Consider the following 19924-nt stretch of genomic DNA (forward strand, 5'->3'; position numbering starts at 1 on the left):
AAACATGAAGAGGAATTTTTTCACTGTGAGGGTGACAGAATACTTGAACAGGCTGTCCAGGGGAGTTGTGGAGTCTCCCTCTTTGGAAATATTCAAGACCCACTGGGACGCATTCCTGTGTGAGCTGCTATAGGTGATCCTGCTCTGGCAGGGATGTTGGACTGGATGATCTTTCAAGGTCCCTTCCAGCCCCTAACATTCTGTGATTCTGCGAACTGCTGTTTCAGCAGAAAAGAGGAAAGCTGAAAACTAAGTTCTGAAAATCAGGAAGCAGAAGTGCATTGTGTGCCTTTGCCACACAGACAAATATCTGCACTGATAGAGATCTGTGTGGAAAACATTTAACGTCAGCATGTACCCAGCTCTGCACACCCTACCTCCCCTGCTCCTTGCAGAGCTCACTTTCTCAGGACACAACACTGGAGATACACTTTATCTCCATCCACCTCCCAGGATACCTCCATGAACAGCCTGAATCACCCTTGCTCTGGAACACTCCTCCCTGGGCTTCCACTCACTAATTACACACAAACAACAAGATTCTAAACAGGAAATTATTTTGTGTTCATTCTTTTCTTTTTGCAGTCATTTATTTTCATGAGTCAAAATAAATCCATAACAACAAGCACCAAACAAAGGGAAAAAGCAAGTCAGCTGTGTGTGTTATGGAAGATTAGAGGCCAAGAGCTCATTGTCCTTTGATTCTGGACAGTTGGGCACTAAAGAAGAGATGCAGAGTAGTGCAGCACTAACTGGGGAGTCAGCCAGGAATTACCTGACTTAACTTGGCTCTCTGACTCTCCTTTCAGGATCCACAACTCACCTTTCACTAATCAATCTCACACTCGTATCTTTCTTGTTGATAATATATAGATTTTTGGCACCGCAGAATGTTTAGGAAAGCCTTTACACAGCAGTTGCCTTGTGCAGGTCTGTAGTAATGGAGCTTCCCCTTACATGTTGCATCTACAGCCAAGTAAAAGCAGGAACAACATGAAGCTTGAATTGTAAAATACAGATGCTTGCAGCTAGTTCTTCCACTAAGGTTAATAACTCCCCATGCAATTAGGAAACATCCAAAAATGATCAGGGGGTTGGAGCACCTCTGCTACAAAGACAAGCTCGGAAAAGAGCAGGCTCCAGGGAGACCTCATAGCAGCCTTCCAGTAACTGAAAGAGGTGTACAAGAAGGATGGTGAGAGACTGTTTACAAACGCCTGTAGTGACAGGATGAGGGGCAATGGCTTCCAACTAGAGTAGATTTAGACTGGATGCTAGGAACAGGTTCTTTACTATTGGGGTGGTAGAACACTGCAACATGGTGCCCAAAATGGTGGCTGGGGACTCATCATTGGAGATATTCAAAGTGAGGCTCGACAGGGCTCTGGGCAGCCTAATCTAGTTGAGGATGTCCCTGCTGCCTGCAGAGGGGGTTGGACTAGACGACCCTTGAAGATCTCTTCCAACCCAGACCATTCCATGATATCCAAGAAATATCACTGAGAAGAAAGACTTTGGGAAAGCAAGCAGATCTGCTTGGACAAGGAAGCTCCCCTCACTGAACAGTAGAGTTAGATCACAAGGCATTTAAAAATGTTCCTTTTGCAAAGCAAAACTGAATCCTTCTTAAGCAGTAATCAGTACAGGAAAACTTATTTGGCCTCTAAAGAATCTTTGTGTCAACACTGTAGGCCATTTCTACCATTTAATAACGGCAAAGTAATTCCAAGACCTACTCCAAATTCTTCTTTTCCTGGAACTCAAACCTGCTGTGGAACTAGACTGAATCTAGCTCTACATTACTTATTAGAAGTGTTTCTCTCAGCTTTTTTTCCTGATGATGCTTGAAATTTCAGAGTAGTAATGCAATATTCAACCCCAGTTCTGTTCTGGGGCCTTTTCTCCATCAGAGATCTCCATCTTGAAAGTTAAGCATGCCATTGCTCAAAACTGGTAAAATACCTAATGAATACTTCCAGAAGAGCAACTCAAGGATGAGATCTGCTGTGATCAAACAAGGAAGAAAGGTGGATGTCAGAATAATAAGCAGCTGACTTAAGGAAGCTAAATAAAATGCAGTATTAGGTGTGTTCCACATCCAGAAGGTAACAGGTCATACCTGTAGGAAAGTAACAATTCCAAAAGGAGTCTGCACCGGCTGCATCTGAGGGTCTTCTGTCAGTAACATATGCTGGATTCTAGATTCACTGTTGTCCAAAGGGCTGTGCCACGATACATGGTCACCACTGCAAAAGGTGTTTTCTGCAAGGAAGAGAAACAAGAAATACTCGGTCCATAAAGTCTACTAAAATATTCCTTCTGTTAGCACATGCTCTTGACTGCTGGTCTGGATTCACAGTGACAGCCTCTGGCCAGCTCTGCCAAGTCTCTGAGTCACCTGAAGCAGAAATGGGATTCCATTGAGCCATGTGAATTCTAGTCCTGACTTTAAAACTGCCCATTCTTGAGTCCTGTGGCACTGTATGTTATCCTGCTTTGATATTACTCCCAACATAGGAATACTAACTAAATATGTCAAATCTATTTAGTCTTGAGAAAAGAAGACTGAGAGGTGATCTCATCAACATCTACAAATATCTGAGGGGTGGGTATCAAGTGGATGAGGCCAATCTCTTTTTGCTGGTCAGCAGCAATAAGACAAGGAGCAATGGCTACACACTGGAACACAGAATGTTTCACCTCAACATGAGGAGAAGCTTCTTTACAGTGAGGATGACAAAGCACTGGAACAGGCTGCCCAGAGAGGTTGTGAGATCTCCTCATCTGGAGGCTTTCAAAACCTGCCTAGATGCATTCCTGTGTGAACTAATCTAGGGGATCCTGCCTTAGCAGGGGGGTTGGACTCAGTGATCTCTGGAGGTCCCTTCCAACCTGTTCTGTGAAATAAAACATCAAATGAAATTAGTTTATCTCTCATTTACTATGAGCCTCACTTTGTGAGAGGATGCAGTGTCAGCAGGCTACACTGAATGTCTATGAGGCATCAATTCACACTTAATTTGCAGTTCTGATTTGCCACAGAGAAAAGGATTCTGATATGTGAATTAAACACAAATATCACTCTGCTATATCTAATAAAAATCCACAGTCTGCTGTCCAATTCATGATGGCCTAAGCCAAAGTCACTTTCTCTCCAGTTGCCTGATGGCACTGGTGCAGAGTTACAATTAGTATGTTCCTTCTTCTCCAAACAATGAGAAAATGAGCAGGATATATAAATTTTACTCTATGTCAGAATATACTGCATCAAAACAAAGAGCCAGAAAGTATCCTTCTTTCTTCATGAGTGTAGGCATTCCTTTCTTTTCCTCCTCTCCTACCTAGAAAGACAAAACACCCGGATAATCCCACGTTCCACAACTGGTGCATGCCAGAAGGCACACCAGAACCCATCTGTGTGTTGCTGTCCCATCACAGGAAAGGCTAATGCTTGTTTTCTGAGTGAGGCACAAGTAAGACCACCAGCCACAACCACTTTCAGAGTAAAGTATGGTCCATTAGCATACAGTTCCTAGACCACATCTGCAATACTGCTTCCTAGCTGACTGCTTTGTCCCATTCCAGGAAGAACACAAATAAACGGCCTGGGACCCATATCCTGCCCTCTAACACAGGGGCAGTGCCTCAGGGTATGGGCTGAGTACTGCCTGCTTCCAAAGTTAGTGACAAGCACAACATCCTTCTCCCTGACCAAGCTCACTGATGAAGGCAGTATGGGCTTCTGTTCTCACCATGGTCTCTCCCAAGGCCACACTTAGAGGAGAGTGGGAAGACAGGTCCTCCCCACTGGAGGAAGACTTTTACTGCACACTGGAAAATGTTAGCAGGTATTTGAGTTGCTATTTGTCAAGACTGAAGCATCTCAGAGGAGAATCCAACTGAGAGGAATGTTCTCTGCCCTGCAGCTATGAGCTGGTCATGGATCTTCACCTAACCTTCTCACATCGTTTTCCAAATACATGCCAACAGGATGCCTCTTAAATAGCAATCTGTAGGGCTTCTTTGAGAATCCTTGAACATTGCAGCTTCTGCAGCAGTAAGAAAGAAACATCATTTGCCAGTAACTGCAGCTTTGCCCATGGTCACATTAAGCAGCAGACACAGAGGAACTGGGTGCTTGCCTACCACTTGCCTATCAACACCACACAACTACATGAATGTGTTCTTAGCCAACAGCAAGCATAGGATGCCTCGTGGGAGCCATCAGCAGCAGGCAAGTAAAATGATGAGTTAGTCCGCAGCTGCTGTGGTTAAAAATACTCAGAGTCACCTCACTGATGTCTAACTCATGCTCAGCCACCACTCATAATTTAATGCAGGGCGTCCTAGGCAAGTCGTTGTTTCTCCACCAGGTGTCCCCATTGGCGTATTTAAACATTTCCATAGAGAGAGTTTTTTAGACTCATTTCTTGGACAGCTCATTTGATTAAGAATTAAACTTCAAGTAGCATAAAGAACTTTACCCAAGAAACCAGACACGTGTTGGGAGAAGGGAATGTTTTCCTTAGTTAAAATTAGGAAAGAAATAAAACAGCGATTGCAAGCTGCCTGAAAGAGTTTATCGTTGTGTACACTGAATTAAGACACTTTCAGCTCTGTGACTGAAAGGAGTGGTTCAAGATACCACTTTACTTTTAGAGTTCTGAAAGTATAAGCAGATAAAAATTAAACCCATTATTTTATTTGTGATTTTTTTTTTAAAATAAAAAACTAGATTAAAGACACAGCACTTGAAATGTTGCAAGGGAACTTGTGGTGTTTTCCAGGTTAGCCAAAATGTGGCTGATTACTTTTTATTTTTCTTTTTTTCTTAATGATAAAAGCCTCTCAGTCACAGTTTTCAGGAAAGAAACAAAACCACAAAGAGCTTATTCTTGGGCCCTGTCTTTATACCACAACATTTTGCCCATCAAATGCTCACACAATTCTATGCTGATCGATCGCTGCATTTCACTGCTGGTGCTACTTCTCCTGGGAAAGCCCTGCCCGTTTAGAGCAGGTTTTCAAATGCAAATGTCTCTGCTGGAAACCCACCTGTTTATGTCCATGTGAACACTGAACACTTAGAAAATCTCCCTCTCCCTTGCTTGCACATGAACACCACAAAATTCACACTGACTACCCAATTAAATCACAACACACAAAAAAATAATTCTACTAATAACATGAAGCCAAATCAAGAGTGCAAAGAATTGATAATTACAGTCTGAAACTCAGCTCTTTGCTTGCTGTACTGTAACCCATGTGGAATGTAAAATCAGCTTTTCAACAGAGACCATTGCAGCACTGAAGACAGCTTGAATTGCAGGGCACAGAAGCTAATAAATTACAGAAATAAAGGATTAGATAACCACTTTTTCTTGCCTCATACTGGAGACAGGGATGAGCATCTTTCTTCCCCAGCTTTTACTTAGATTTTATTTGCCTCACTCTGAAAAACTTTCTAAGCATTTAAGTTTTAAACATATTTTCAGCCAGAAAATGCTAACATCTTCATAAATAATTCCTGCAAAGTGAATTTACAACTAAACCTGTGGTTTTCACCAATGTTGAATTAGAACATAAAACATCCAGACAAACCATTGAAGTCATCACAGTACAGATGGACGTGAAAAGCCTTCTGTGGTTCTCGCACCTCTCTCGCTCACAGTGCTGTCAAACACACACTTTGCACAACCTGCCTTTCACCCACAAACACATACTGTGTGACAGTGCAAATAAGTGTTTTCATAAAACCAGGAGATGAGTAGGCACAAGACACACACTCAGCTCAGGAACACAAGGAGCACAGACACACTTCAGTCAGACATACACCACCTCCTTTCGCTCCTGGAAATGCATTCCCTGCATCTCCCAAACCACGTGGACTAATGTGAGAAGCAACCTGTCACCTCCAAACTAGTTTTTGAGATCTCTGTTTCACACTGTGAAACAAGGATGGGACAAGGACCTTCAAGGTCAATGATATCAACACAGACCGCTCAATAACTTGCAGTTTTATAGCCATACTTCTCAATACACATCTGGATGCCTACCACAGATATCAAATGAGACATCTACAGTCACAACTAGAAGCTACTTAGGTACAAAATATTTGAAAATACAGACATGAAAACAGGTATTAATAAGCATATCAAATAAATGTTGCATGCAAAAATAAAAGGAAGTAAGTTGATGTCCATGGAGCACTGACCCAGTCTGACAGGACTCACTTCCACAAGCATCCCAAAACAATTTCTAGTTTTAGGCCAAAACAAGACTCTCCTTTCAGTTAAGCACAGATTATTGCCTTACAAATGATCTCAGTTTAGTAAACCTGAAAGTTTATTCAGCAATAAATTTGGTTCTGCAAGGAACACATCACAACACTGATGCTGTCCCAAGTCCTTGTTGACAGCCTCTGCTTTACCCAAGCAGCAATTAGCCAACATTTCCCACTCTTAAGAAGCTCTGCTACAACCACCCATTTGACCTGCTGTAATGTTGCACAGATTAGTACCTGTGGCAAAGTTTCTTACTGGTTTTGAGGAGGAACTGAAGCACAACAAATGTTACAACAGCTTTTGCAATGTATTTCTTAAATAAACAAAATATTTTTGGATCCAGAAAAAAGTGAGATGGCTTTCAGCAATGGCTGTGAGCAATCACAGGCTACTACTGAACAAGAACCACCTCTACCGTTATAAGAATCAACTGTCACTCTGTGAGCAGCAAATGCCAGGACTTGACTGCAATTTGCTGCTGCAAAGAGTTCTGCTGCTTTGATATTCTGTGTTACCTGACTCCACAGCAAAGCTGACAAGAGATGTGATTCACACAGGGAAATAACTGTATGTAATGGGAGAAGTTTGACATAATCCTATCACAAATCCCAAGCCTCAAATCAGTTGATGTACAGTTCCTGTACACCAGAGTAAGTTTGGAGGATGTGGAACACTCTTCTCTGCAGGTGTGCACTTTGTAGACAGACTCCTCACTGCCTACCTAAGGAGGTGGAATCTCTGACCAATGCTGCTTCTGCAGCTATAGCACACGGATGAGGATCATGTCGAGGTTCACTTGTATGTATGGACAAGTGTAACTCATCACTCTTCTCCACTGCTGGAGGGTACAGTTAGCCTTTTTAATTATCAAGATGCTCATTTTCACCATCCTTTAAAAGCCATGTCTCAGGTTCAAACCCCATTAGGGTAGCACAGTCAGTCTTTCAGGCATGAGAACAGAATGACTGCATAAGTCTTATTTCCTTAGATGAGCACAGCAAAACCAGCAGTCATCAGAAAAAAATACCAGGAGCTCACCAGGGAATTGTCAAATCTGCAGGACAAACATCAAGGCACAGAAACGATCTTGCCATCAAAAGAGGAAGTAAATTAGTAAAGAAAATAAGTTAAAAACTTAAATTCCATTGATTGCACTGTGTGGATAAATAGGCAGATCCTCAGGAGTAAACTAAAGCACACAAACTGAGGCGGTGACACGTCCTCTTCATGGAACGAAGAGTTAAGCTACCTGACCTGCCTCAGGGTAAGCACACACACAGTGCTTCAGGAGTGCTGGACGTGTTGCAAATACATTGGCTTGACTATAGGGGCACTCTTGGACGCTCACACCCTTCCTGCTTGGAAGTGGCACTAACAGGACTTCGAGCTAACACAGCAAGGTGACCCATCCTCACAAACCTGGAACTCTTTTTTCTGCAAGTCAGTGTTTTAACACAAACTACTGTTGTGCTTTTTTTCCCCCCTTTTCCTTTCTGTTAGGGAATGCTGATTCCATGAAATCAAAGTGCTTCACAGGGAGATACCATCAAGGAAATAATTAAAACATTGCATTTCAAACTTACTATTTTAGTAGTTTATAGTAGCAAATCTGAAGTCTCTCTCTAGCTTTACAAAACCAAGAAGTCTCTGTATTTCATACAGTCCAGCTCTTGTACTCTTCTATTATGCAAAAGCGGCATCTGTAAAGACAGCTATGCCAGAACAGTCTCTTAAGGTTCCCATATTCTGAAGTCTTTAAAATGTCATTATCCATTTTCTTTTACAGTCCACATAAAAGAGGTGAGGTTCCTTCATGCAGCAATCATCACAACTCAGCTGCACAATCTCTCCTAACCTTACCATCCAACTACTCTATAATGAGAAGTGGGGAAATAACTGAGAGAACCATTCCACTGTAGACTAGTAAATTTCCTTTGTGTAAAGTTGTTGGTGTCCTTTCTTGGAGTATATTCACCCTACCTCTAACTTGACAAACTACAGATGATGCCTAAAGAAATAAAACCAAGTTATATTCCTGCCCTCAGGACATTTTGTGAAGGGTAATGCATACACCCTACACTTGAGAGGTGCTGCCAAGCTCTAGAGAGAAACACAGACTACTTCCCATTGTATTTTCAATTTGTCTTTTAAACCTGTTGCTGCAAAGACTTCTGCTTCTTTGAATTTGTATGTTACCTGACTCCACAGCAAAGCCAATAAGAGATGACAGTGAAATAACTGTATGTAATGTGAAGAGCTTGACATATTCCTGTCATAAACTGCAAGCCTCATTCCTGCTAGAAGCCCTCAGTCACTTGAATAACCACAGTGAGTAAGGTGAACAGGATGTAAAACTGATGTAAGTGCTAGGAGCTAAGAAACCTCCATCCAAAAGGTGACCTCAGGCTGAATCTGGGTCAGGGAACACCTCCAGTGCATTTGCCATTCTGCACCTTGAGTAGGTGGAAAATATCATTTTGGGCATCTGGAAGTCAAGTATCTTCTCTGGCATATGCACAGGGGACCGCATGGAAGAAAACAAGGAGTTGATGCTGTTCCACCAGCAAGAAGATAAAAATTAACTTGAAGCACATCTCCTGTCCATGCATACAGTCCCCAGAATGAGAAAGGCTCCAGGACAGTGCAGACTGCATCAGCCTGAGTCATCCAAAGGCCAGAAATGTCCTCTTCTGACATGATCACACCATGCAATTCCTCAGATCAATTTTTCAAATTGGAAGAATCTATTTGCTGCCTGATTGTTTGTATCTCTTCTAAGATACATCCTCCTTCAAAACACCAGCTAAAACCTACAACAGGTTCAAGAGTTCTGGACAGTGTGTTACAGGTTATGAGCTGACACTGCACAGAATGGGAGAAGGCCTCAGCACATTAACCACTAAATGTGTTCAGGATCTGGGGAGACAGTCACTTCACTACACTCGTATCCTTCAAAAGCAAGTTTGTGGTCTTGCCTTGTTTCTGCAGAAATCCAGGCCATCATTACATGGCCACTCCATTCTGGCATACGTGCAACACAACACTGAAGCAATCCTGCTTGTCCCTCTCAGAACGCAGCAGCTACCAGGGTCAAGTTTTTGAGCCAGTAATGTTGCTTAGCCATGTAGCAAGCTTGTGGCCTTTCTGCTAGCTCAGTCAAAAACCATAAAACCAGAGCAAATAAACCTGCAACAGCACATGCCACTGAGGAGGCTGGCATGCAAACAAGATGACCACATCCCTCAGACAAGCCATAGCTACATTATGTGTATCACACCCACCAATAAAACCTTCCGCTCCTAAGGAACGTGTCCAGAGAAGGGCAACAAAGCTGGTGAAGGGCCTGGAACACAAACCCCATGAGGAGAGGCTGAGGGAGTTGGGGTTGTGTAGCCTGGAGAAGAGGAGGCTCAGGGGTGACCTCATTGCTGTCTACAACTACCAGAAGGGACATTGTAGCCAGGTGGGGAGTGGCCTCTTTTCCCAGGCAACCAGCAACAGAACAAGGGGGCACAGTCTCAAGTTGTGCCAGGGAAAGCATAGGCTGGATGTTAGGAGGAAGTTCTTGCCAGAGAGAGTGATTTCCCATTGGAATGGGCTGCCCAGGGAGGTGGTGGAGGTGTTCAAGAAAGGACTGGATGAGGCACTCAGTGCCATGCTCTTGTTGACTGGATAGGGCTGGGTGCTAGGTTGGACTGTTTGATCTTGGAGGTCTCTTCCAACCTGGTTGATTCTATGATTCTGTGATAAGGGATACAAACCTGCATTTTATATTCAACTCTGAGACCTCAGCTAAACTGCAGGCAGTGAGCCACAGACTCCAGCCAGCATAACTCAAGAGAAATTCTGTATTTGAGGACAAAGCAAAGAAGGGTTTTGACTTCATGACTTATGGGTGCAGGAATGTTAAAAAGGCCCCCACTGAGTTCTTGACTGGTATGACAGTGATGCAATCAGACGTTTAAATTGAATGCAGCTTACCCTATACTTACAGAAACAATGTAATTTATTGCATTGCTATTACCCTATGCACAGTCTGTATAATTTATTATATAAATGTATTTTCTTCAGCACATTTTTAATACTCTGTCTGCCTTTGTTAGTGAAAAAAAAAAAAAAGAGAAAGCTAATCTGGCAATCTGTCACAAATAACATTTGATGCTGTTTTCCAGTACCATTGTGCAGACTGAACACCTAGAATTAATTGGGAGGAATGAAGGGCAGACACAGAGTCCAACACAGAAATGTATTAGCTATATTTTTCACCAGAGCTTCTTAATATATTCTTAACTAGCTCAAGAATGGATACAAAGAATGAATGCAAAGATGGACCTGTAATAAATGATACAAAAGCTAAAAAAGTAATACTGTTATTGCAATTCATTACACAGATACAAATAAATACATACATAACACACACACAAAACAGAGTGTTAAAAAAATACTTTATTCAGTCTCACTTGCCAGCCACATTAAATCAAGATAATGCCAGGTTGCTCAAATTAATGCTAAATTCAGTCTGCCTGCTTAGTTTCCTAACCTACAAAGAACTGCACACATGGACTGGTAACGGGGAAAAACAATTGCAATATAATCCCTGAGGCCTGCTGGCAGTTAGTTTATACATTCATTCTCAAATCCAGCTGAATGTGTTTTAAAGAATATACAAGAAATCAGCAGAATTCATGCCATGATATATTTGCACTACATTAACAAAAAAAACCAAACCCAACCAACCAACCAACAATGCTTTTCCTCCCTGATTTTATTTGTCTGTTCAGATTTGCTGCCCCTTATCTCCTGTTTTGGAAACAGGCACTGCCCCAGGTCTGGCACTCCAAAGAGGTGCAAATTCATGTGGTGCTGCTGCCTGCTGCAGACATGCAGCATTGACAAGATGCCTTAGGAAGAATTAAATCCCTGGAGTACAATTAAACAATAGCTTCGCTGCAGGAATTCAAATTGGGCTTTTAGAAACAAGGGGCCTAGGCAAAAGGTTCTTCAGAAAAATAAAGCAGTGTAGATTATCAGTACTGTAAGGACTGCTTGACCTCTGCTGTTTGAAGACAATTTTGGAAAGAAGTATGATGCAGATTTTTTCGAAGAACTGACCATCAGGTTGAAAAGACAAAGTTCAGTACTGCACAGCTCCAGAGTGTTAAGCCTGACAAATAAACGAGCCTCTCAGAAGAGCCCCAATCTGTGCAAGCATGTATAAGCTTACTCGATCATTTGAGTCTCCTGGACTGAAAGCACAATGAAAGGTCTCCCACGCCTTCCTTGCCCCTCGTGCCCCACTCAAAGCCATCACCTACCCCTGCACTGCAGCTTCCACTGATGGAGTTGCAAACGCTACTTTTCTTATCACAAAGCAGATCTCAGGCACCTGGAATGCCTCATGCGATGCTGCGGAGTGTAACATTTTAGCCAACACACAAATGCTAATATGCTGTCATACAATGATCGTCATCCTCTTCTGTTTTCCAGGCCATTTCTTCAATCCCTTGTACATCTGCATGTTTGGCTTGCTCCTTCTCCTTGCCCATCTCTCTGTGTGTGTACAATTTCCATGACTGCAGCCTCCGAGAATTTCTCATGCAGGCTCTCAGCAAGTGGCTCCCGTGCCCAGGGCACGCTCCCACTCTCTGCGAGTGGTGGGCCCCCTGTCCCCTCCCTGACTCCATACAGCCTGCTCTGCCAGCCATCTCCTCCCATGTTTCCTCTTCTCCCCACAACTTCATACAGCTCCTCCACATCTGCTCTTTGCAGCCTTCTCCAGCCCTTGAAGTCAGCAGAGGCAGAATCTGGCATATCCACTGTGCTCAGCAAAAGTGCTGCCTGGGGCAGGATGCATCTCCTACCTTGCTTTTGCAACAACACAGTTCTCATCTGTCTGCACATTTATCTGCATGGCTCCCTCCCACAGGGAGAGAAGGAAGGCAGGGCAGCATGAAAGGGCTTACCTGGCATTGCTGAGTACGGCAGAGAAAGCAAGCAAAGATGTAAACTGATCCCTTGCAGCCTCACAAAACTCTTTTACTCCAAGCTCCCCACGACCTGTCACTCAGACCGGTTGCCTTGGGATGCTGCTCTCCTTCCATGGGCAAATAGGACAATCTTCTCTTACTCTTACATCCCCCAGCCCAGCAACCACAAGGGAGTGGGAGTAACTCACTTGCCAAATCCTGGGCTCTAGGCCAGGCAAGAGACCCTTCCACCTCTGTCCAGCAGTGCTGCCACCTGCTTTCTGCATCCTTCACTTAAACAACACACGCTTTACAGCTCACTTTCAAAGGACAATATTTATGTCTTCAATAGTTCCAGGAACTGAACAGCCTCAGGATCAAGTGGAGGCTCAGAGGTAAGAAAGGGTGTTATCCAGCAGGATCTCCCATCAGATAAGGGCTCAGATCAAACTAAGCATTTAATGACAGTTGCTTTACTGACTATGTGGTCTCATATGGCCAGTTTGAAGAGATACTTGCCTATCCTGTATTCTGACACACAAAAGCCAAAATGTTTTACAGTTACCTGTACAGTTACAGCACTTGCCAGGTACAATTAGAACAGAGACTTGTACACCATTTGGTAACCTTTAGTTGTCCTCAGCAAGGGAAGAGAACTGAAGCAGGAGAGAAAAACGTTTTCCTTGGTGTTGGATCTCCTATGTATTTGCACATGCACGGGTCACAAAGAAGGATGGATGCTTAGATGGACAGAGGAGCAACATAAGACTACAGTCACTTGTGATCTTCCCCTAGATATCTATGAGATGTTCCTGTTGAAGAGCTTTCAAAAAAGCTTTCAAGGGAATGAAGGCAATATTCCCTGAAGAACCCCAAGAAGATGCAAGCAGTTTCTTTTAATAGGCTTCAAAGCATAGACATCTGATAGAAAGACTGCTAGACTGTACTCAAAAAAGCAGAGATGGTCTGTGAGAAAACACCTGTGGAGTTATCACATTGTAATCTCTTCAGACAAGAATTCTAGTTAACCAGCCATTAGTTCTGGGGCTTACACCAGACAGGAAGGGCAGGGGTCTCTGAGAGCGCACTGTAGTATTTTTCTCAGTGGTTGATTATTTTCTCTTACATTTTCAGGAATTTAAAACTTGCACAGGCCAAGATTTTGTTTTACTTTGGCAAAGCAGGAGGCCGAAGGGCAGGAAACAGAGGAACTTTGTATTCACACATATTAGTGTGAGCTATTAGTTATGCATTGAGCTCAAACAACTCATGACAGTAGTCTAAGAGAAACACTTTACTCAAGAGACGTATTTATAGTTCAAATGGAAAATGGCTGGCCTGTTTATGGAGCACCTTTTGAAATGTCACCCCTAGCATTCCGAGATGATTCCTTTAAAGTCTCTGATTTTAAACCAGAAAACAGGAGAGTCCACTTTCCAGAAGCTCTGGACTGCCTGCAGCCTCTGAATATACTCTCCCAGCTTCTATTCCCCACCAAGAACAAAACAGTTCCCCTGCTGCGCCCATTTGCTGCCTCCTGGCTGAGCAGGCTGCTGCAACAGATCTTTGCATCTGAGGCTGTCAGAAGATGGTCTGTAACGAGCTCCACATACTGCCACTCTTGCAGGCAGAGTAGGTTAGTCAGAAAGCACAGTTTGAGCACCACTTGCCACACAGATCTTCAAGAGAAATGTGTAAGGAAGTGGATATGTAAGTGAACCCAACTTTCAGCTCAGTCCACTCTTCTCTGCTGTTTCATCTAACATGGGTTTGGCAGCTGCCAAGGGAAAAAATAGCCCTTTTCAGAAGGCTACTCAGTATGTGTAACCTTCAAACTCTCCTCTGTGCATCCCAAACAATTGCACACAGGCAATGAAAGAGGATGCTCCTGTGACTGCAGAACAATCCGTTGTGGCTTTCAGCTCCAGAAGCAACGCTGCTCTGTACAAAAGCTTTAAAGCTATTAAAGTGGCTGCTTCAGTTCCCTAGGAAAGGCTGTTCAGGACAAAGATCTCACACATGAGATGCCAAAGGACCTCACATCAGCAGGAGGGGGAGTTTTCTGCCTTCCTGGAGCTGTTTCCTTTGTCTTGCATTCCTCCTTATTACAGTGGCCAGGGCTGGCCACAAGCAGCTTCTCTCTCACTTCTTCATCCTAGGAGTTAGATAGAGATGCTCTTCTAAACAGGGACTGCTGGTCCCTAGCATGTTGGCTCCTCTTATCTTCCTGCATCAGGGAGACTCTGGGTGGGATGGAGAAAAGGTTTCCTACAAGAGTTTGGTTCCCTTTACTTTGGGCAGACAACACTGGCAAGATCAGCTCTGATCCTGAACTGCAGCCACTCAGGATAAACACCTGCTAGGGGCTGGTGTCCAAGAGTCCCAGGCACAGAGCCTGCTGGCTATCCTCCTACCAGGCTGGGTGCTGCAGTAGCCTTGCACCCAGATGCTGTCACACAGCTTTCCCTGGGTGCCCACAACTGTTTCTATCCTCTCTCTCCCAGCAGCAACCCACATGCAGCAAGAAGACTGAAACAACTTGTGCATTTATAAATGCAACTGCATATCACATTTACAAATGTTACTGCTCTGTCCCTCCCTGAGATTTGGGAACAGTCTCAGGACACGTGGACTGATGCAAAGCACAGAAAGGAGATCTCTTTCCCTCCCCCTCACACCCTGGGTTGTTTTTTGTTTTTTTTTAATAGCACATTTTGAAAATAAAGAATGAACTGTACTGAACAGCTGAAAAGCAAGGAGCAGAGTTCAGTTCCCAGGCAGGAACAGGACACAAGTTGACAGAATTAAAAAAGACAGCATCAGTTGAAATTTAGCCAGCTCAAACTGGGCCTAAACCTACTTTATCTAAATTGCAGTAGCAGCTAAAAACAAACCTTCTCTTTCAGGCACTGCTGAGATCCCTCACTCACTGCCTAGAAATACTATGCAATCAGTAAAGCAGTCCAAGGGAGACAGCTTTCCTTCTACTTCAACAGTGTCTTTTATAAGCAACAAAGACTTTCTGTGCCTCTACTTCTGGCACAAAATCTCTCCATGCTTTCGTGTCAACCTATCCTTTGGGGCTGAAGAAGGTCAAAGACCTGCCCTCAGCTGAGAGCTCAACGTTAGAGAGACAATACTGGCTTCCAGAACAAGACAGAGCAAGCACCTAGCCTGACCAGGAGTCCAAACTGCACATGAGAAAAAAGCCCAAACACCATGAGGTTAGGGAAGTAGAGAAAAGGATTTGATGTATATTATGTAGGTAGCTCACTGAGGATGCAAGCCATAGACTTTTCACACTCCGAGTCAAATGACAATAGAGGCATCCTTGGAAACTTCTGGGTTCCCAATCATGTCTTCCCGCTGCCAAACTGCAGCCAGGGAGGAAGCTTAAGGGAGGAAGTCCAGGTTGATACCAGTAGTGCTGAAGCAGCAAAAGGCAATGTCACACAGGAGGGTGTTGGTCCCCATCTCTGAAGCACCTGAGAAAGTGCCCAGCACTTTTTAAACCTGGTCAGAGGGCTGCTGGGGCTTTTCTATCACTGTGGCAAAAGGAATTTTGTGGAGAAGAGGTCTCATCAGAAGTGACACAATGCCCTAGAAAGTCCCAAACAGAAACAGGGAGATGCTACCCACCAAACCCAAGAAAAGCTAAGTAACTGTCAGCTTCTCCCATCAGCAGCTGAAGAAGTGATAATGATCCAACAGCAAAAGGCAAGATTGAGCCTAGCACTAGGGTGCCTTCCAGTATTGCAAAGGGGCAGCATTTTGCCTACCCTGAAAAAAAAAAGTTCATCAGCCAAAATCTAAGGTCACACAACTCCATTTATGCTGTCAGGAAGAAGAGCAAATCTAGCTCCAGCTTCAGTGTTTTCTCTTGCAACCCTGAGTCAGCATTTCAAGAGAAAATGCATTTATGTGCCTACAAAATATTTCCTCATCTTTTCTGCAGATAAAAAACAATTTTCCATGAGGTCTTTTAAATCTTGTGTGTCTAATCAACAGCTTTGGAGACAGCTGCTTCTCTGTGGATCACTTGCAGTGCTCTCTAAGCTTTATTTGTGATCTACAGGGGGAAGTAAAAAGGGTTGGGTCCATCTGCAACCAGAACTTTGGTGTAACACCCAAAAGGACAATTTACAAAAGATGCATTTGGCAATTCCCTCCACAACGTCAGAGCCTCCAGACAGCTCTGGCAGAAGCCAGCAACAGGTTGGAGACGAAAGCATGAGCTTGATAGAATCACAGAATGATCTGGGTTGGAAGGGACCTCCGAAAGTCATTATTCCAATCCACCCCTGCAGGCAGTCAGCAGGAGCATCCTCAACTAGATGAGGTGGCCCAGAGCCTTGTTGATCCTGTTGAGCCTTGCGTCAGCCACGCACCCTGCACACAAGTTACCGGTTTGTTTTCTCAGCATGTCATTTGGTACCAGCCACAGCACGTACATCCCAGCTGGAAGCTAAGGGATGTGACAAGGCTGGCTCAGGAGATGGAGGGAGGGATAAGGAATACTGGGGAGGTGAGCTCATAGGCGGCAGTATGGGGAGAAGTGGAATTTTGTGATGGTGTGGGATGCAGAGGGGCCAGTGTTCAAAGACGTAAAGGACCAGGCTCGATCTCTGCTGTTGCTCACAGAACAACTTGCTTTATGAGAAATGTCTAAGAGGAATTAGGCTAAAACCCAACAATTTCTCATGGACCATTGAATAACTACCAGATGATGAGAGCTTTTGGCCATGACAAACCTGGGTTAAATTGGAACCAGTGACTTAGTGTTTCCATACCCCTTTGCAGGATAAAGGCATGCAGCCAGTGAACTTGGTTGAGTCTTGTTCACCTATGGCAATTTACTATGCTATAGTTTCAGTGGTTGTGCAGCAGAGTTCCCTGCATAACAGGTTCTGACGAAATGAAACTGATGTAGATTTATATTTCTTTGTGGAGCTAAACCACAGACTTAACCTCCTCCCATTTTTCATCTAAAATACTGAAATACTACAGAGGAGGCAGGGCCAGATCAGTCCTGGAAACTGGTCAATATTACAAACAGATGATAGGGGGGGGAAAAAGAATATATATATATATATTTTTAAAGAGCCATAGCAACCAGAACAAAACAATAAATCTGCCTGAGGTTGTAACAATAATAAAAAAAAGATAAATAAAGGCACATTCAGGGGGATATATGTATGAATTACAGGGGGATTTTGTTTGGCTTTAGTCATCCTACTGGGAAGAAATAAGCACTGTTTTGCAAACAAGCTAAACAAGCCTCATTTGTATTCAAGGAAGCAAGGAGTTTGTTTTGGGACTGGGTTTTTCAGTTGTTTTTTTTGTTGTTTGATGTAATTTTTCAGTTTGGTTTTATTGTTTGGTGTGTGTCCCCTTTTTTTACCCAAATTGGCCTGTGTCAAGAATGTCTGAAAACATGTTGGCAAGTAAGCAGTCACTGAGGCTACCACGCTGAAGCTTTTGGGACACCAGATGATCTGAAGATGAGGCCCAGCAGTTACACCAGGGTAGCAGGTGTCAAGGTGTCTGCTGGCTTAATGGCTGCAGCTCTGTGAACCCCAGTTAAATCACTTAATCCCATTGAGTCACATTATTTTCAGTGTACAAATTAGACTACCTGTCAAATGCAAAGTGCTCAGTCTAAGCTAAATTCAAGCAGATGAGAATTGCTGAATAAGAAGAGTGCATCTACACTTGCAGACCATACAGACCTCCTGTAATTGCCCTTGTTTAAAAAAGGGAGATACTGCAGCACACAGAGCTGGCACAACACCCCCAGACTGAGCACACATCTTTCTCCAAATACAGACAAGCCATCGACACTAATTTCTACCTGAAGGAAGTATGACATGTCAGAAATAACTAAGGAAGTCTAGACATACCTCATTTTGGACTTGCTTTTGAGCCTGGCTGCCAAAGGCTTGTGTGCCTGTGCTGCTCCAGGCAATTAACATGCATCAGTCAGAACCACCCTCCCCTCCAGTAACTCTGGGAAAGTGGAGGACAGAAGCTCACGGATACTAAGTTCCTGCAGGTTGCACAGAAATAAATGAAGAACAAGGAAGGAAATCTCACACCTTATCTTCTGAAAAGGGAATCCCTCTCCAAGACAGTGCAGAGCAGGTAGGGTCTTTGTGGGGGGGAAAAAATCCCAACACAAGTCATCTTCAGCCAGTTCAGCCTCTGTTTAGACACATCATTATCAATGTGTGAAAAGTGTACCTGCTGGACTTAGTTCTGCCCAAGACACTTTTCAAAAACACAATAAATTGTCTATGGAATAATTTATACAAGTAAGTTTCTCCTCAAGTTATCAGGTAAAATCTACATGAATTTGACACCCAGAAACTGTGTCTTGCATGCTAACTTTCTTTGAGTGTACATTTTGTTCCCACTGTTTTGCAGTCCCCAAGACATAATCATCTTCCTACTACTGACTAGTCAAAGCTGAAACATTAAAATTCAACTTTTAAATTAGCTGAGACTTCAAACTCACATTTAAATATTTAGTGCATTAATAATCATAATATGAAAAAAGACAAAATATCTATTTATGGAACCACAAAAAATTACATTGAGATGACCTGAAGAAAACACCTACTCAGTCAAGTAATTTTTAAGGCTAAGAAGGCTCCTACTCTGCTCTAAGCAACCTTTCCTGACAAATACCCACGAAGAATAGTTTGACCTGTGCAAAGAGGAATTTGAAACTATTCCAGTGCTTCACACCACTTAACCATTCAAAATTTTCTCCTAATGACAAACCCTAAGCCTACCTCAGGGAAATGTTAGTAGTGATAGGCCTCTCGTATCACCAGAGGGCACACAAAAAAATTATTACTTTATTCCCTACAGCAACCTTTTGCATTTTTGAAGACTGCTCTCATATTGTCCTTCCATCTTCTCCTCCCTGGACTAAACAAAGTTAACTCTCTCAATTATTGCTCCACAGATCATATTTTTAATGGACCTTTGGGTCATTATTATTATTCTCCTCCAGACTCTCTTCAAGTGGGAAGCATCTGACTTAACGTCTTTTGCCCAAAGTGAGCCACAGTGCTCTCCCTTTTCTTTCAAGGTGTTGCCAACAATGTAGGACCCTATCACACACAACACATAGAACACTTAAACATCAGAATAATTTCACTATCACCCATTGGTAAGAGTGTGTTGGTTTAAGCATAGCTCCAACTTGTTTTCTTCTCCTTTCAGAACTGTTGCCTTTCCCCAGTTGATAATTGCGCAGTGGATTATTCCTGTGCAAACACAGGACCTTGTGCTGTTTGTGTCTCCCTGACCTTACTGCACATTAAGATTTCAGGCTATTTCAGTTGTCCTGAATTCCAGCCTTCTGTGCTATAGTGCTCTGATGTGTCTGCAGGTTGCATCAGGATACTCTGTTTTATCATCCTGGTCAACATCAAATGAACTCTAGGATGGAGTTTAGATTGCTCTAAAATCTGCACATCTTTTGTGGTTGATGACTACACAATTATAGAGAGTCTAAATATGCAACCAGTATTACATCCTTCTTTCTTTAGTTTTCATCAAGATCACATTTCCTCAGCTTGCTAACACACTTGTTGGAAAGAGCAGTGTCAAAAGGCTCACTGATACCAAGGCAACAAACGTTCACTGCTTCCCATGGTGTTTGTT

General features: G+C 43.2%; 1 protein-coding gene across 2 annotated transcripts in view; it reads right to left on the reverse strand.

The window, feature by feature from the left end:
* Positions 1 to 19924, reverse strand: part of SUFU (SUFU negative regulator of hedgehog signaling) — a 103285-nt gene that overhangs the window by 43264 nt on the left and 40097 nt on the right. For both annotated transcript variants that reach the window (XM_064144491.1, XM_064144492.1), the window contains exon 4: positions 2120 to 2262. In XM_064144491.1, the coding sequence (XP_064000561.1) occupies positions 2120 to 2262 (143 nt within the window). The remainder of the gene's footprint in view (positions 1 to 2119; positions 2263 to 19924) is intronic.

The sequence above is a fragment of the Pogoniulus pusillus genome, chromosome 6 (genome assembly GCF_015220805.1).
Source record: "Pogoniulus pusillus isolate bPogPus1 chromosome 6, bPogPus1.pri, whole genome shotgun sequence".
Classification (NCBI taxonomy): Eukaryota; Metazoa; Chordata; class Aves; order Piciformes; family Lybiidae; genus Pogoniulus; species Pogoniulus pusillus.